We start from the raw sequence: 19,508 nt of genomic DNA, 5'->3' as shown, positions 1-19,508 counted from the left end.
GCACATTAGAACCAATTGGAGAATCATTTACTCACTTTTCCACTATGTTACCTGGGAACAGAAGCAGAGAGGCAAAGGCTGGGAGAAGGGAGGGACAGATATATTTTCTAAGCCAATCAACAAAACCCTCTGACATTCCAGCCAGTTGACTCCAGAGCTTTGGAATGAACAATGAAAATCTCAGACTTTAAAATGAGTAGCTCTCTGCTCTGCTGACAATGGCAAAAAAAGTAAATGAGTTAAAAGGACTGGAATATCTCCACGCAGCCCCTACAAGCCAGTTAATTATCTTCCATTAACACGAAGCTGTCAGGATTGGCATCAGCCCCTTCACTTTCTTGACCTTCCTCAGTCTGCACCTTGTTATCCTACAATGTTTCATGTTTATACAGATAGGAGGCTCCAGCTGCTTCAGCCTGACAGAACTTAATTTACATTTGGCCTTCATTAAGATGAGAGTCAGAATCATTGAGACCAAATGGAAAAACCAGACTGCTGGGGGTTATGAAAAATTCAAATGGCATTTTTCCTTTTATCTGACAATTCTTATTAAGAAGACATATGTCAACTCAAAACACATAAACGCTAAATACAAAGGACATGATTAGAATTCTGTATCTCAGGACTAGGACCCAAGTGACTTTGCCCAGGAGCTACGGTGGTCTTCGCACATCACTTCTGTCTTCCGGGAAGTCTGAACTCCCGATCTGCCCATCTCCCTCTGACATCTGATTCCACGCTAAGGACAAGGAGCATGTGAATGACAGCAATCCTACAGTGAGTGTTCAGCTCTGACTCCTCCAGCTAGCTAAACCCTCACAGCCAATCAGTCTCAATGTCCAGCTGTTATTATCCCCTGAAGATTTCTGGACCAATCTCCTTTCCAGCCTTCTGGTGTCATTACTTCTCACCTGGAATACTGCAGCAGCCCCTTCCTGGGCCACTTGACTCAAAAAGTATTTGTTGGGTACTTACTAAGTGCCAGGCATTTGATTACAGGTAGGAACACAGCAGTCAACACAATGGACGTATCTCCATCTTGCTGCGGATTGCAATGGTTGAAGGGGACAGACATTATACAAACCATCATACAAATTGACATTGGATTATAATTTATGAGAGACACAATGGAGTCAAACTAAGAGTGCAATGACAAGAGACTTCTGATTTATCTGAGGGTCAGGAAAGGCTTTTTAAAGCAAGTGACAATAAAGCTGAGTGAGACCTAAAGGATGAGTTAGAATCATCCTTTGTGGTGACTGGAGAGAATATTCGGGGCAAAGGCACACCATCACATCACCGAGAGCAAAGGTCAGCAAACTTTTTCTCTAATAATCTAGAGAGTAAATATTCTCAACTTTGCAAGCTGTACAGTCTCTGTCTCAATTACTCAGACCTGTCACGCAAAAGCAGCCATAGACCATACATAAATGAATGAGTGTGGCTGTGACCCAACAAAGCTTTATTTATGGCTACTAAGAGTTTAATTTTATATAATTTTCACAGGTCACAAAATATTCTTCTTCTTTTGATTCTTTTGCAACCATTTGAAAATATAAACCCATTCTTAGCTTCCAAGACATCCAAACACACACAGCAGGAGAGATCTGGCCCACAGGCTGTGGTTTGCCAAGAACTAGTCAAGACTGAGGTGGCAAAGAGCTTGGTGTGTTTGAGGCTCCCTGAGGGGATCCCTGCGGATGGACTAGACTGAGCAAGGCGAAAGACACGCAGTAAACAGAGAGGAGGAGGCAAACATAACATCACATACCATCTTCTGGGCCATGTTACAAATTTTGGAACTTATCCTAAGAGCTAAGCAAAGGCAACCAAGTGCTATAATCAGGGAAGAAAGCAGTTCTTACTCACACACACACACACACACACACACACACACACATATTCTCACCCCAACCCAATCTCCTCAGCCCTGCCAAAGGGATCTAAGACATTCCCTCCCTTGCTGAAAAACCATCAACCAATCTCTATCACCAAATAAGCCCTTAAACTGAGCCCTGGCCCCATGTCCTACTACACTCAGGGAGGCGTCCCAGGCTCATGTCCTAGGGCTTACTTACCTTACCATAAATGAACTGTAGACTCTCTCTAGAATATCCTTCCTGTCTTCTCTAATAGGCAAAACCTCCACTCATATCTTGAGGCTCATCTGAAATAACTCCTCCCAGAAGGAAATGATTTTCTCAGAAAGCACTTCGCATATTCCTGTATCACCACGCTCAGCACATCTTCTGATGGCTGTTTCCATGTCTCTCTCTTCCACCCACCCCCTCCTTATGGCCCCACCACCACTGTCCCAGTGGACTCGGTGCCCCTCAAGGGCAAGAACAAGTCCTCTTTGTGCCCATGTCCTCAGTGCCTATCACATTGCTGGTTCATAGCAGGACCTCAGTCAAAATTTGGCAAATTCAGGAATGAATAAAGAGGAAACAAATGACAGCCTAGTGAACCCAGCACACAAGAGTCTCATGTTCTGACACCGAATGGGCAACTGAACAGCTCTATAGAAGCTATCTAACTTCCCATTGTCTTGGTCTCCCATAGCCAATTAAAAAGAAGGTACTGTTTACTGGTTCTCCACAAATGGATGCCTTTCAGTATACAAGGGAAGAGCCTTTAGCATTGAACGTGGTTTCCTAACTTTGCAGGACAGCAACATCAGCAATGCCTGGAAGCTTCATAGAAATGAAAATTTTCAGTCCCTACTCCAAGGCGACTAAATCAGAATCTGCAGTTTAATAAGATCTCCAAGTTACTCACTTACACATTAAAGTTTGAGAAGCACTATAAACCAGCCTGATCAGGCTCTAAAGAGAAGATGCTAGTACTGATTTTAGAAATAGCTTTGATTTTCCATCAGATTTGTATGGAATCACAAAGGACCACAAATAGTCGAGGCAATCCTAAGAAAAAAGAACAAGGCTGGAGGTATCACACTCCCTGAATTCAAGTTGTACTACAAAGTGACAATAATCAAAACAGCATGGCATTGGCAGAAAAACAGACACACAGACCAATGGAATAGAATTGAGAACCCAGGGATAAATCCACATATATATGGGCAGATAATTTTCGACAAAGGAGCCAAAAGAACATACAGTGGAGAAAAGGAAGCCTCTTAAATAAATCGTGCTTGTAAAATTGCAAAGCCACAAACAAAAGAATGAAACTAGACTGCTTTCTGTCCCATATACCAAAATTAACTCAAAATAGATCGAAGACCTAAACATAAGACCTGACACAATAAGCTGTAGAGAAGAAAGCACAGGTACTAAACTTATAGACCTTGGGTTGGGAGAGGATTTTATAAATTTGACCTCAAAGGCAAGGGAGGTAAAAGCTGAAATAAATGAATGGGAATGTATCAAACTAAAGCTATATGAAGCTTCTGCACAGAAAAAGAAACCATCAGCAAAACAAAGAGGCAACCAACGGAATGGAAGAAGATATTTGCAAACAACACCTCCAATAAGGGGCTAATATCCAAAATATATAAAGAACCCATACAACTCAACAACAAAAAACCAAACAATCCAATTAAAAAAGGGACAGAGGACCTGAACAGACACTTCTCCCAAAAAGACATACAAATGGCTAATAGATATATGAAAAAATGCTCAACTTCACTAGCTATTAGGGAAATGCAAATCAAAACCACAGTGAGATATCACCTCACACCAGTTACAATGGCTATTATCAACAAGACAAATAATAACGAGTGTTGGAGAAGCTGTGGAGAAAAAGGGACCCTCATATACTGCTGGTGGGAACGTAAATTGGTATAACCACTATGGAAGGCAGTGTGGAGGTTCCTCAAAAAAATTAAGAATAGAATTACCACATAACCCAGCAATCCCTCTCCTGGGTATCGACCCCAAAAATATGAAAACACTTTTCTGTAAAGATATATGTACCCCGTTGTTCATTGCAGCATTATTCATGGTGGCCAAGACATGGAAACAACCAAAGTGTCCTTCGATAGATGATTGGATAAAGCAGATGTGGTATACATACATAATGGAATACTACACAGCCATAAGAAAAGATGAAATATTGCCATTTTTGACAACACGGATGGATCTGGAGATTATTATGTCAAGCAAAATAATTCAGACAGAAGTCAAGAACCATATGATTTCACTCATACGTGGGATATAAAACTGAAGGCAACAAAGGAATAAGACAAAGAAACAGAAACCCACAGACACAGACAAGTTTAGTGGTTACCAGAGGGTAAGGGGGGAAGGGAATGGTAGGTGAGGGTAAATGTGGTCAAATACATGGAGATGGAAGGAGAACTGACTGTGTGTGGTGAGCACACAATGTGATATACAGATGATGTGTTATAGAAATGTACACTTGAAACCTATATAATTTTACTAACCATTGTCATCCCAATAAATTTAATTAAAGAAAAGAAAAAAGGGAAAAAAAGAAATAGCTTTGATTTTCAATTTGCAATTATGGCAAAACCAAAGGGACTCTCAGCAAGGATTCCTATGCATGCTTATCAAAAAATAAAAATTAATTTTAAAAAATTGTTTTAAATTTTTTCAAATGATTTAAGGCTCAGTCTTCAGGTAATTAAATACACAAGGAGGCAATGTTTACAGCCTTACTCAAAATATTCTGAAATGGAATTGACTGGATGGATGGATGGATGGTCTTAGAAGGTCACAATCAGTGTCATGCAATCTAGAACTTTATTTTCTATGGCCTTTATTGAGTGCATTTTGATCTCAAGTGCACAATGGTAAATATCCTGAGAGGTTCATACTCAATGTTTATTTAGATCTCCTGGATTTATACCCCCGGAGCTGGCCACAAAGTATGTACTCAATAAGGCCCTGATGATGCACCATTGACCACCTGCCTGATCTTTCTCATTTAATGCAGTACAGCTCTTCCTTACCTGTGGCTAAGAAGGGTGATATACCCAACCCATATGTTCTCTTGCACCATGTTTACACTGGCTTGAAAAACACCACTGCCCTCCTTCCTGGTTCCTACCCAAAGTGACATCCATTACGGAAGGACTTTGTACTGTGTGGCATGATTGGATGAGCTGGGTTTGGAGCCTCATAGACATGGGTTGAAATTCTGGCTCTCCCATTTGTTTGGGAAAGCCTCAGTCTTCCGTGCTCTCTACCAGGCAGAGCTTATTAGGATTAAATCAATTAATGCCCATAGAATGCATAGCAGAGTGTGAGACAGTGAAGAGCAGTTCAGTATTATGATTTGTACGCCAGCATTTATTTGGGTCAGGTTTTCCAACTTTGGGAAACGTAAGGTCTGGGTTAAGAATTGTTTTGCCCGAAGTCACACAATGTGATGTTAGCAGAGACAAAATCAGGATCCTGAAACACCCCCCAACTCCTAAGAAACCCTGTATTTTCAAACTCTTAGCAACTATAGAAGGCTTTCCACAAATTAAAACTCATAAATATACAAAACAAATAACAAGCCATGCCTGCTCTAATTATCAATGCCCTTTTCGCTTGTCTCCCTTCTGCTCCATGGTGGCAATCCAGGGGCACCTTCTCAGCACCCTTAAACTCCCTCCACCCCCATATGCATTTTGAGTAATTGAAAACACAGCCCACCTGAAACCTCAGAGCCAGTAAATGAATCACACCAGGTCTTACGCATTAGATGGATTCTCTCCTCAGCAGACCACCTAGGGGTTTTCAAGCCCCCAAGGTTCCCGGAGGGCTTGAACTTTCTCACACATCCATCTCTAATAGGAACCATTAAACTGACATCACCACTCTCCACACTTCATAAAGGATCCTAACATCTGGAAACAGGAGTCACCTGCAAGCACTTTGACCAGAGATCACCGTATCACTCAAGGACATGGAAGCTCAAGTTCAGGCAAGATGAGAAAGGATTACCCTAAGGTGCCACCAAGGCCAGAGATTCATCATTTGGGGCTGAAAGTGTATTGAGAAAGAAGGTTCTGGTCAGACGATCTGGACTTAAATCCCAGCTCTGTCATTTTCTAATTGTTATGGTAATTAACCTCGCTGAACTTCAGTAGAGTACTGGATACTAGCAGGATCAACTGCATAGTCAGCCAGTCTTAGGTTCAAATCCTGGCTCTGTCACATACTCATTGTGTCATTTTGGGTGAGTTGGTTAATCTCTACTAGCTTTAAGCTTTCTTGTCTACAAAACACAGCCAAAAAAAGAAAATAACTGAAACTCTACTTCACAGGGTTGCTGTTAGGATTCAAAGAGATAATCCGTCAAATACTTATTGCAATGCCTTACATGAGTTAAGCATATTAAAACAGGAATGATTTAACGGCAATATATTCAATAAAATGGGATCAACCTTCCTCACAGAGTTGCTGGGAAAAATTAAACGTAACAGATTTTAGCAGGATGCCTGGTACAGACAAATCCACAGCACGTGGAATCCTCTACTATTACAGTGGACCCTTTAACAACACAGGTTGAACTACATGGTTCCAGGTACATGTGGAATTTTCCAATAAATATATATAGTACGGTAACTGTATTTTTTTCTTCCTTTTAATTTTCTTAAGATTTTCTTCTCTCTAGCTTACTGTATTGTAAAAGTACAGTATATAATACAGACAACATACAAAATATGTGTTAATCTACTTTGCATGTTATCGGTAAAGCCTCCAGTCAATACTAGGCTATTAAGTTTTGGGGGAGTCAAAAGTTATACATTTGCATGGGGTGTCAGCACCCTGAGCCCGATCGTTGTTCAAGGGTCAACTGTATTAGCATCCTCTCCTCAGTCTATGCACTTACCTCTTTTAGCCACAGAAGCTTCGGGGCCTGCATTTCCACAGACATCACCCCACCCACGTACTGCAGGACACTGTGCTTGGTTTCATTGATCCTGTGGACCTGGCTGACTGCTCGGTGGTCCAGCCACATGATGATGTTTCGATGGGAATCTCCTAGCAGAAACAGGCAGAGGAAGACACGTGTGCATCTTTATCCTTCTACTTCAAGGGCAATTACGGATTCCCAAGGGCAAACAGCACCACAACTTCCATAATTTCACCCATCAACAACGAGCAAGTAAAAGGACCCCCATCGAGGCTGATTAGAACACCCTACCCAAACCTGGGTTTCCTTTCAAGAGATGTGTTCTTCGAATATAGCCGCAGGGTTAAACATCTACAGTAAAACCAGTCAAGATCTTCCAATTACATATCTCATCATTCAGTCTTTCTCAGCTCTTCCCTTCCTTTCCTATCCCTTCTGTCCTAGAAATTTTTTTTTTCTGGGTGAATATTCAGGAAAAAGAGCCTATGAAATAAGCCTAAAACAGTACTTTTGCTTTTTAAGATCTGTCTCCTTTACATATGGGCAGATATTTCAACAGTGTGATATATTTAACAAAATACATCTACACAATGGCTTTTATCTACTTATATTCCCACTTCTTCTAGACACTTTAAGTAAAACCAGTTCATTTAGGTTCTTGTTCCTCACTCGGATACTTTGTTTAGTGGAGTGGGAAGTACATGAGAGTTTTGGAATCAAGCAGACCCAGTGGGGAATACTGACTCTTTCCGTTATAAGCAGACATATACTGAGAAAGTTATTAAACTTTTGTTAGCCTCAGTGTCTTCATCTACAAAATGGGGCTAACAATCCCATATAGCATACACGGATTAGTAATATGCATAAAGAATATGGCAAGTACCTATCAGGCCCTCAGAAGTAGTAAATCGCAAGGAACAGAATTTAAAAGCAACTGGGAAAGGAGCACAGGCACCCTCAAACCCCACCTCTCCAATCCTGCAGCCCACATAGCACCTGGCTGACCCTTTCTCCCTTCCCCAGCCTCTGATAATTCATCATGTTCTGAGGGGCAAGCCAATATTCTTCACAGCCCACTGCTAGCTCAGATGGCAAAATGCAGAGGAAAGCAATGAATATACCTGGGAGATAATAAGAAGGAAAAACCAAAGGGGTCCCAACAGTAATTGAGCCTGGCACTTTCACACATTATTTTATTGAATGACAAAATAATCGCAGCAATTATACAACTTTGCTAATAGCAAACGTTTATAAAGCTCTGTGTGTCTGTGTGTGTGTCCCAAGCCCTGTGATAAATATTTTACACACATCACCTCATTTAATTCTCAAAACAATCCTCTGATCTAGGTCACTTTCAATGACAAACCAACTCTGAGGTTGAAGACAGCCTAAGATCGCAGAGCTGGGGAAAACATGAAGAGTGCTTTGAAAACAGATCTGTGCAGAGAACAGATAAATAAACTGATCAAAGGAATACACTAGACCCACACACATCAACATGAGTAATGACACCAGCTGGGGCATTTTTAAACACAATATATATTGTTTGTTGTTGTGGGTATATACATATGTGGCAAAAGCACAGAAACAACTCGTTTGTGAACACCAACTATAGCAGAATGGTCACCTGCTGGGCAGAGGGGTGGGGAGAGGGGGAGAAGGGACAGGCTGAAGCTCCAGGCAGTTCCTTCTATAAAAAACGACACGAGGCAAATATGGCAAAAATTCATGTGTTTATCCATAGTAATAGATACATGGGAGGCTGTTATTTTATTTTTCATATGATTCAAAAAGAATTTTTAAAACTTTAAAAGAAAGGCAACCTATGAAAACATCTAAATTAGGTCATTATCACATAAGGAGGCCAGGACTCAGTCACTGTCGCCTGCCTGGAGAGGCGTCAGGTCCCACAAAAGCTCCCCTGAAAACAGTAATCCTTTGAAAATAAGAGAAAGTACATAAATCCTTCTCATAGGCACACCTCAGATTTGTTTTTAACAGCTGAATGATTCTACTCTATAACAGAATCGCTTAAAGCTCTGCTTCTCAACCCCAGTTGCACATTTGAAACCCTGGATAGCTTTAAAACTACTGATGTCCACGTTCCATTTCAGGACTGTCACTGAATCAGAATGCGGATGTGTGCCCACGCACACGTGCACACATACACACACACATCCACGTGTATGTGGGTGTGGGGGTTATAGGGAAAACAATATCAGTATTGCTTTCTAAATAGTGTATTGACTGTATCCGCAGCTGCTTCAAGACCAATACATCTGTTGCTCAACTTCCAACTGTAAAGACAGGCCAGTCGGCTGCTACTGCCTTTCCATGAAATGTTCCCAAAATGTAGTCGGAATGACACAATGGAAGTATGCAGAATCGAGTACTTTATGGTATTTATCATTATTAATTATTTTAATTTTAGGCAAGAACAGGGGAATTAATCTTTTTTTCAGTTCCTGTAGAAAACCATAAATAAATGAATCCACTGCAAATTCATTTAATCTTTTATTAAGCATCTACTATATGCCAGGCACAATGCTGGGATAGCAGGAAGAATGCGCCACAGTCCTTGCCCGTACGAAGCACATGGTTGAATGGAAAACCAATTCTGTACGGTGTGCTGACAGCCAGAACAGTAGTACCCAGAAGAGGAGCACAGAGAAGGTACTAGTTAACGGAGCCCGACACTGCACAGAGAGCTTCCAAGAGGCAGAGACACTTTAATTTAGTTCTAAAAATGACTGGCCATCGGTTAGCCAGACAAAAGAGTGAGGAAGGAGGTGCCACACCATTGAGACAGCATGTGAAAAAAGTGGAGTACAGACCCAAGGAGATGTCATATTGTAAGAGAATTGGATGCAATTTAGTAGAGCAAAATTTGGACTATACAGGCCGTTTACCTAAGGGCAGATTATTTATCCATGTATGCATTCAATTAATATTTTGAACACTTACTTCTTAGGAGATGTCCCAGGCATACTTGAAGGGAAAAAATTGCTATGAATTAGCAAAAAACATCTAAAGATTAGGTTTCTGTGGCAGAGTAGCCTGGGTATTCTAGCAACTCCTTCTCCAGCCCTCATTATCATCCTTGGTTCCTCCCCCTCCCAAGAGCTCCTATGGTTGGGATGACCCAACCAGAGTGATGCTCTGAGCTTGGTGGGCTGCAGAGGTAGGAAGCACGCAGTAGTGGCACGGCTGTCCAACCCAGGGGCTGTTCTGACCTTCAAAGGAAAAAAGATCTAACAAGAAAGGCCTACCAACGAGACTATTTTATCATATAGCAATGATTAATGTTCTTAAACGATAGTGCTGAATTTACTTAGGTTTGGGGTTGAAGTGTTTTTCTTGGGTTTTTTTTGGCTTTTTTCACTTTTTGGTTAACATCTAAAAATGGTAACATTTTTGCCCATCGTGTAGGTTTGGTTTTCATGGTGATGGTTAATTTCCTGACCCCACTTCCTGCTCCTCGTGATCATTCCAGTTAACCATGCAAGTAGCAGCAGTCTTTAAAGAACCTTGAAAGCACCTTTGGAAATTCTAATTTCATTTTCTAGCTCAGGATAATCCACTTCAGAGAAAAATCTAACCTTAATAGAATCCGTTGAAAGGCAGAAACTGGTGAGGGGCCCCTGCAGCTGGATGCATTTGATGAATAGGTACATCGTAACCTTTCAGGTGGAATAAAATTATTTCAACACTTATAATTAGGGTTGCAACCTCGCCACCCTTTTAATAGAAGGCCTGTTAACAGCAGGCAATTCTGCCTACCGTGAGATAAAAAAAAAAAATGGCATCCAGAGAGGGCACGGATCTAAGCAGGTTTAACAAGGAACTCTCATCTGCCACTTCCATGTTCTTCTTCCTGATATTTCCACTGTCCATTCATCTGTGCAGTCATTCTCCACATACAAGAATTATCAAGGACACTTTTTTTTTAAATGCTGATGCCCTACCCTAGCTCTGCGCCAAATGAATACAAATTCGGGGCGTAACACTTATGAATTGGTCATTTTAAAAGATCCCAGTTGATTCTAATACACAGCCAGAGTTTTGGGTTGTTGTTGTTTTTTAATGTATTTTTAGATTAGAAGGTATAGAGTCCTTGGAGCTTAGGGCTTTTACCATCTAAAAGGTCACTCAAAATGAGCATTCCTCCTACAGCATCCCTGACAGACTGTCTCACCTGACCTCTACTTAAAGGAAGCCAATTAAGGAAATGATAAGAGTCTCCCAGGATGGCCAGCTCCATGGCTGGACACATCTCATAAACTGGAGCGGGTCTACTGCTGCTGAGCTGAGCTGGGCTGGTTCAGCCCCATCCTCTGGTCTCCATTAGAACAATGCCAACTGAGCCAGTCAATAGTCACTGAGAACAAGGACCATTCATGTTCATCTTTGAAGCCCCAGCATTTAATAACAGGGCTTGGCACATAGTAGGTGCTAATAAACATAGCAAGAAAGGGAGGAAATATGTGTGTGTGTGTGTGTGTGTGTGTGTGTGTGTGTGTGTGTGTGTGTGTGTAAAAGAAGGTTATCATTACCCCTGTGTTCTAACCATGCATCCATTTGCATTTTTTCAGCACATGTAATTTATAAAAATCACTATTCTAAGCATTAGGTCCATAGAAGTGAGTAGGACATATTCTCTTGAGAACACCATAATTAGATGGAAAAAAAATGTTTCTGAGCATTCAGATGTCAGGCTCTCACTTAACTTTCACAGCAAAGCTACTACTGTTTCATTAGTCCAATTCTTTCAGAGGCGACAACTGCGACATGCAGAGGTTAAGCGACTCGCTCAAGGTGTCACACAGCTCAGCAGTAGTGAAGCAGAGACCTGGAATGTGCCTGACTCCCATCCCAGGGTGTCCCAGTGTGCCCTAGTATCCACAGCAACCGGTTACGAAAGACACTGCTTCCAGCGGGGTCCACTCCTAAGGGTTCTTAAACATAATCTAGCCCCAAACATGTTTGCAATGCCTCTTTCGGCAACAACTGACTGACCAGTCCTAGACACCCCTCAGATGCAATGGCCAGTGCACCAGAGTCTCCACCACTCCCAAATGCTCTCTGCTCATTCACAAGTGAAATATCAGCTGAAGCTTGTCATCACACCTTATGTACCTGACCAGTCCAGACTTTTGGGTTTTGTAACCTAAGTGCTAGCACTACTAGCTAAAATTCCCCAAAAGGAACACATCCTCGCTCGCTGTGAAAAGTTTCTGATGGTGAACCCAAGTGGCACTTGACATTTGAAGCAGCTCACCACAGTAGTCACAGTGTCTATAAGAACCACCTCATTGAATGGGAGCATCCTTTGGCCTGGCTACTGAAAACAGAGAAGCCATCTGTTCCCAGTTTCTGTGTGATACATGGTCCTATCTGCCTTGTTCTATTTCCTTTAAATGGACTTGGCCCACCCACTCAAATGAATGAGGGACAGGAGCTTCCTATGCAAAGCAACAGCAGGCACTAACATTCCCTTCCTAGAAAACACCCAGACCACGTGTCTGTTTCAAGGTCCCACCTTCATCACGCTCTCTCAACTGGGGCTCTTGTGCCTTCCAGAGCCATGTCTCTACCTACTCCAAGCCCCAGATGCCTTCCCATTCCCACTCTCCAAGCTTTTAGCGCCAGGGAATTGATTTCTGACCTCTACGTTCCACCTCCAAATCGCACCTCCAGTGTGGTAAGACATAGCTGACTCATGTCCCCCCTGGGCCCTTTGATTAATCAGCCAGGTCTGCCCCACCGAGTCTCCCACCACCAGGGAAAGAGAGGAATGGGCCTACCTTCATGGTTCACCGGTAAAGGCTGAAACTGCTTATCCAAAACCACCAGAGAACACGTGGCATCAAACCCAAGCCCTCGAATTCTGTTTAAATCGATCCCTTGTACAACTTTCTGTTTTAAAAACAAACAAAAACATAAATTACAACGCAAGTCTTTTAAAAGATTGAAAACAAGTTATGACGAAAAGGAAATGAATGACAGAATAGAAAAAAATATTTACCACACAAAACAGATAAAAGTTTAATATCACTAAAATATCAGAAGATCCTATAAATTAATAAGAAAAAGACAACCAATCTAATTGTAAATTAAGCAAAGGACACGATATGTCACTTCGTAAAATAAAAAGAAATAGTCAAAGAACATATAAAAAGATTCTTAATTCCACCATAATTCAATAAATACAAATAAAAATATACCAGTCTGTGTTTTTCATACTGGAAAAAAATGTAAAAGATTAATAGTATATTGCAGTGGCAAGATACGGAGAAGTGGAACTTCTCAGACATTATTTTAACAATGTAATAATTTAGTGAAAATTTCAAAGAATAATTTTATAGTATTTGTTAAAATATAAGGCATGCATTACTTTTGCCCCAGCAATCCCATTTCTAGGAATCTATCTTAGCAAATTATTAGCATACGTAAATAAAGTTATATGTAGACAAAGGTTAACTGCAGTGCTGCTTAAGAATATATTTAAAAATTAGAAAAATGTTTTTATTAAATAAATTAAGGTATATCTGTAAAATGGAATATTCTACAATTATTAAAAATGAAGACGTAGAAGGCTGGGCAGGTGCACAGTTGGTTAAGAGCACAAGCTCTGAGCAACAGGGTCGCAGTTCGATTCCCACATGGGCCAGTGAGCTGTGCCTGAGCTGAGCTGCCGCTGAGCTGCCAACAGATGGCAGGATGGCTCAGCTGGTAACAACACGTGCTCCTAACAACAAGGTTGCCAGCTGGACTCCCACATGGGATGGTGGGCTGCGCCCCTTTCCCATCCCCCACCACACACACACAACTAGATTGAAAGTGGTGACTGGACTTGGAGCTGAGCTTGCACCCTCCACAACTAAGATTGAAGGACAACAACTTGACTTTGAAGCTGATGGGTCCTGGAAGAACACAATGTTTCCCTTCCCCAATTCCCCAACACTGTTTCCTTCCCCAATTCCAATAAAATCTTTGAAAAAAATAAATAAAGAGGTAGAGAAGAAACTTCTGGGTGTGGTGGTATGAAAACGTCAGCAGGGGCCGGCCGAGTGGCTCAGTTGGTTAAGAGCTCTCTCAAGAGATTGAGCTCTGAGCAACTGCTGTTCGAGTCCAGCCTGAGCTAAGCTGAGCAGCCGCTGAGCTGCCAATAGGTAGCAGGATGGCTCAGCTTAAAAAAAAAAAAAAAAAAGAAAATGTCAGCAAATCCTCTTAGCAAAATTAAAGTATAAAACTGAAAAAAAATCATCAAAAACAACCATCTGGGAGCTACAGAAATTGACCAAAGACACATGAAAATCAAAATTGTACTTAAAACATTCCCACCAAAAAATAAAAAAACTCTCAGACCAGATGGCTTCACTGAGAAATTATATTAAACATTTAAGGAAAAAAACAATACCATTCGTACACAATCTTGTTCAGGATGTAGTGAAGCAGGGAACATTTTCCAACAATTCTGGTGCTGAGTATGTTGCGGAATCCAGCGGTGTCTTCACTACCTCGGTGAAGGCAGGGGCTCGCTTGAAGGGTGGAGCCAAGAGGCTCATAATCTCTGCCCCCTTGAGGATGCCCCCATGTCTGTGATGGGTGTGAACCACGAGAAGTGTGGCAAGACCCTCGAGATTGTCAGCAATGCCTCCTGCACCACCAACTGTTTGCCTCCCCCACTGCCCCCTCCCAGCCAAGGTCATCCATGACAACTTTGGCATCGTGGAGGGACTCATGACCACAGTCCATGCCATCACAGCCACCCAGAAGACCGTGGATGGTCCCTCTGGAAGCTGTGGTGTGACGGTGGAAGGGCTGCCCAGAACACCATCCCTGCTTCTACTGGCGCTGCCAAGGCTGCGGGCGAGGTCATCCCTGAGCTGAATGGGAAGCTCACTGGCATGGCCTTCCATGTCCCTACCCACAACGTGTCAGATGTGGGCCTGACCTGCCACCTGGAGAAAGCTGCCAAATATGATGACATCAATGTAGCGGTAAAGCAGGAGTCGGAGGGCCCCCTGCAAGGGCGTCCTGGGTCATACTGAATGTCAGGTTGTTTCCTGTGACTTTAACAGTGACACCGACACTTCCACCTTTGATGCTGGGGCTGGCATTCCCCTCAACAACAACTTGTCAAGCTCATTTCCTGGTAGGACAATAAACTTGGCTCCAGCAACAGGGTGGTGGACCTTAGGGCCCACATGGCCTCCGAGGAGTAAGAGCCCCCTGAACCATCAGCCCCAGCGAGAGGAAGACAGGCCCCCAGCTACTGCAGAGTCCTTGTCCCAAATTGTTCCCCCAACACACTGAGACTCACTTGACCTTCACGATTTCCATCCCAGACTCCCTGAAGAAGGAGAGGGGCTGAGGAAACTTCACCTTGTCATGCATCATCAATAAAGCTCTCTGTATCCAGACCAAAAAAAATAAAATTTCAATCAAAGAGCATCAAAAGAAAAAAAAAATCAATACTCAAATACTCAGAAATAAATGTCTCAAAAGAAGGTCAGGACCCACACCCTGAAAACTACAAAATATTACTACAAAAAAAAACCAAAAAAATAAACCTTCAAATTGTGGAAATACGTGATACGAAATGGAAAATTCAGCATTGTTAAATTGGTAATTTCAAATTAGTCTACCGCTTCTACATACCCCAATTAAAATCCTAAAAGATTTTTTTTTAGAAATTGGCAAACTGCTCCTAACATTTACATAGAAATGTAAAGGACATAGATGAGCCTAAACACTTCTGAAAACAAAACACAAAGTTGGAGGACTTATGCTGCCTGATTTCAAATTTTACTAGAAAACTACCATTACTAAGTCAATGTGGTATTGGCATAGGCTAAATTTATAGATCAATGAAATAAAATAGTGATATAAGAAATAATCCCAAACATTTATGGTCAACTGTTTTTTGATAAAAGTGCCAAGACAATTCAGTGGGAGTACAGATAGTCTGACAGTGGTGGTAAAATAACTAAATGCCCATATGCAAAAAAAAAAAAATAACAACAAAAAACTTTACTTCATACTATATACAAAAATTAACTCAAAATGTACTATATCCCTAAATTTAAGAATTAAAACTATAAAACTTGCAGGAAAAACATAGAAGAAAGTTTTTTTGATCATGAATTAAGCAAAGATTTCTTTATAAGCAAGACTCATTAAAAAATTGATAAATTTGACTTCATCAAAATTTTAAAATTCTGCTCTTCAAAAGAAACCATAATAAAATGAAAAGATAAGCTACAGACTGGAAGAAAATATTTGCAAATCATACATCTGGTAGTAGACTTGTATATAGAACTTGTATAGCTTAATAATAAGAGGACAAACGACTGAATTAGAAAATAAGTAAAACATTTGAATTTACACTTCACCAAAGAAGGCATACAAATGGCCAATAAATACAAGAAAATATGCTAACATTATTAGTGATTAAGAAAATGCAAATTAAAATCACAATGAACTACTACTGCATACCTACTAGACCAGCAATAATCAAAAAGATCGATGATACCAAATGTTAGAAAAATGTACAGAAAGTGGAACCCTCAAACATTGCTGGTGGGGAAAAAAGTTTGGCATTTTAGACATAACTTACCATACAGCCCAGCAATTTCATGCCTAGATATCTACCCCAGAAAAAAAAAAATATGTGTTAACACAAAGACTTGTATGTGAATATTCATAGCAGTATTATTCATAATACCCTAAAACTGGAAAATCAAATGTCCACCATAGTTTAACCAAATGGTTAAGCAAAGTGTGGAATATTTGCTCAGCAAGAAAGGCATGAACTATTGATATCTGCAACTACATGAATGAACCTTAAAAACATTATGCTAAGTAGAAGAAGTCAGACACATGCATGTTGTATGAGTCCATTTATATAAAATTTCTAAAACAGAGAAACTATACAACCAGAGAGCAGATAAGGAGTTATTTATGACTGGGGGTGGAGACCAATGGCAAACAGGCACAAGGGAACTTTTATGGGCAACGGAAATGTTCTACAATTAGATTATGGTGATTATTACACAAGCGTGCAAGTTTATTAAAATCAGTGAATTATACATTTTAAATGAATGGATTTTATGGCATGTAAATTATGCCTCATGCTGTTAAATATTTTTGTAAAAGTTAAGCTATACAAGATGAAAAGATATCCATGATATAGTAATAAGGTAAAATACAAAAACAAAAAGGAATCGACAACGAACTGTTAATAGTAGTTGCCTCTAAAAGCAGAAGCACCAGTTGCAGAAGATAGTCTTTCACTTCATTATGTAATTTTTAAAGTTGTAGAATAATAGGTTTATTAATTCTATTTTTATTTCTGTTTCTATGGTTTCCTTTTTTGAAAAAGCATGAGTGACCATAATCATTACTGTTTCCCATTAACTTAAAACATAACAATAACCTTTTAAATCCCACAAAAGTCAACCTAAAAGAATCCATCCCTATTTAAAATGCACAATTCTAACTATTGACAAAACAAAGACATCCTACTGAATGGGAGAAGGTATTTGCCAATGATACATCTGATAAAGGGTTAATATCAAAATTTATTAAAAACTCATACAAATGAACCCTCCAAAAACAAACAATCCAATTTAAAAAATGGACAGAGGACCTGAATAGGTATTTCTCTAAAGAGGCCAACAGACATATGAAAAAATGCTCAACATCACTAATCATCAGACTAATGCAAATGAAAACTACTATGAGGTATCACCTCACTCCGGTCAGAATGGCCATCATCAATACATCAACAAACAATAAGTGCTGGTGAAAATGTGGAGAAAAGGGAACCCTCATGCACTACTGGTGGGATTGCAAATTGGTGCAGCCACTGTGGAAAAGAGTATGGAGGTTCCTCTAAAAATTAAAAACAAAACTATCTTATGAGCCAGCAATTCCACTCCTGGGTATTTATCTGAATAAATCCAAAACACTAATTCGAAAAAATATATGCACCCCTATCTTTACTGCAGCACTATTCACAATAGCCAACATATGGAAACAACCAAAATACCCATCAATAGATGATTGGATAAGTAAATTGTGGTACATTTATACAATGGAGTATTACTCTGCCATAAAAAAAGAATGAAATGTTATATTTGCTATAACATGGATTGGATCTAGAGGATATTATGCGAAGTGAAATAAGTCAGACTGAGAAAGACAAATATCATATTATCACACTTATATGTGGAATCTAAAGACCAGAATAAACGAGCAAACAAAACAGAAATAGATATAAATACAGAGAAGAAACTGATGGTTGCTAGATGGCAGGGAGGTTCAGGGATGAGTAAGAAAAGTGAAGGGATTAGGAAGTACAAATTGGTAGTCACAGAATGTGAAATACAGTATGGGGAATATAATCAACAATGTTGTAAAGACTACGTAGGGTGTCAGATATATACTGGACTTATTGGGGAGATCACTTCATAGATTATATAAATGCCTAACCACTGCGCTGTACATCTCAAACTAATATAAAATAATACTGAATGTCAACTATAATTAAATATATATATATATATATTGGGTCTTCGAAAAAGTCATCACATATTTTTCTATGTTTTTCAAAGGTCATTTATTTATGTAAAGAACAAAGATTAATCAATGATATATTGCCCGTTTTGTTCGATAACCTTTTGCCATCTTTCAGTGAGCTTCATAATTCCTCATTCATAGAAGCACCTGTCTTTATTTGCAAAAAAACTAAACAAGGTGCTGATTTACAGCCTCATCTGAATTGAACATTATACCACACAAGGAGTTTTGAAGAGAGCAAAACAAGTGGAAGTCTGACGGCGCAAGGTCAGGAGAGTATGGTGGGTGTGGCAACACATCCCATCCAAACTCCAATAATTTTTGACAGGTGATCAAACGTGTGTGGTCTCGCGTTGTCGCGATGGAACACAACTCCTTTACAATTAACAAGCTCTGGACGTTTCTGGATGATGGATTCACTCAAACTGTCCAATTGCTGACAGTACACATTCAAATTGATTGTTTGTTTCCTTGGTAGGAGCTCGAAAAACACGACACCTTTAAAATCCCACCACACTGAGAGCATAACCTTTCTCTGATGAATGTCTGATTTCGATGTCATTTGAGGCGAATCATCACGTCAGGACCAAGATCATTTGCACATCACATTGTTGTAAACAATCCACTTCTCATCACCAGTTATCAGTCGCTTCAAAAAAGGATCCTTTTCTTCACGTTTAATGAGCATATGGCAGATGTTGATGCATGCCGTCAAATGAACTTTTTTGAATTCATGTGGAACTCAACTATCAAACTTGCTTAAGTATCCCAGCTTCTTCAGGTGGTCATGAGCCTTTGAATGATAGATGTTCAATGTGTCTGCAATCTCTCATGTTGTGTAATGTGGGTTTGACTCGATCAATGCCTTTGTCATCATCAACCTCAGTGGGCCTCCCTGACCGAGAAGTGTCGTTGAGATCAAAATCACCAGCACGAAATTTTATGACCCATCGTTGGCACTGACATTCTTGTAGAGCATTATCACCATAAACTTTATGCAACTTTTCACAAGCTTGACACGCGTTCTTCCCTTTATGGAAGTAAAACAGTAAAATATGGCAAAAATGCAGTTTGGTCTTCCATCTTCAACTTGT

At 40.3% G+C, this 19,508-nt stretch overlaps 1 protein-coding gene and 1 pseudogene across 12 annotated transcripts in view; one reads left to right on the top strand and one right to left on the bottom strand.

The window, feature by feature from the left end:
• FGGY (FGGY carbohydrate kinase domain containing) overlaps positions 1-19,508 on the bottom strand; it is a 415,184-nt gene that overhangs the window by 356,451 nt on the left and 39,225 nt on the right. For 8 of the 12 annotated variants that reach the window (XM_019623668.1, XM_019623671.1, XM_019623666.1 and 5 more), the window contains 2 exons: positions 12,633-12,744; positions 6,805-6,956 (listed from right to left, as the gene is read on the bottom strand). The exons of the other annotated variants lie outside the window; for them this stretch is intronic. In XM_019623668.1, coding sequence (XP_019479213.1) covers positions 6,805-6,956; positions 12,633-12,744 — 264 coding nt within the window. The remainder of the gene's footprint in view (positions 1-6,804; positions 6,957-12,632; positions 12,745-19,508) is intronic. 12 annotated transcript variants of the gene reach the window in all.
• Positions 13,409-15,833, top strand: LOC109371252 (glyceraldehyde-3-phosphate dehydrogenase pseudogene; annotated as a pseudogene).

The sequence above is a fragment of the Hipposideros armiger genome, unplaced genomic scaffold (genome assembly GCF_001890085.2).
Source record: "Hipposideros armiger isolate ML-2016 unplaced genomic scaffold, ASM189008v1 scaffold_557, whole genome shotgun sequence".
In the NCBI taxonomy this organism is placed as follows: Eukaryota; Metazoa; Chordata; class Mammalia; order Chiroptera; family Hipposideridae; genus Hipposideros; species Hipposideros armiger.
This window is presented reverse-complemented; position numbering and strand designations above follow the sequence as displayed.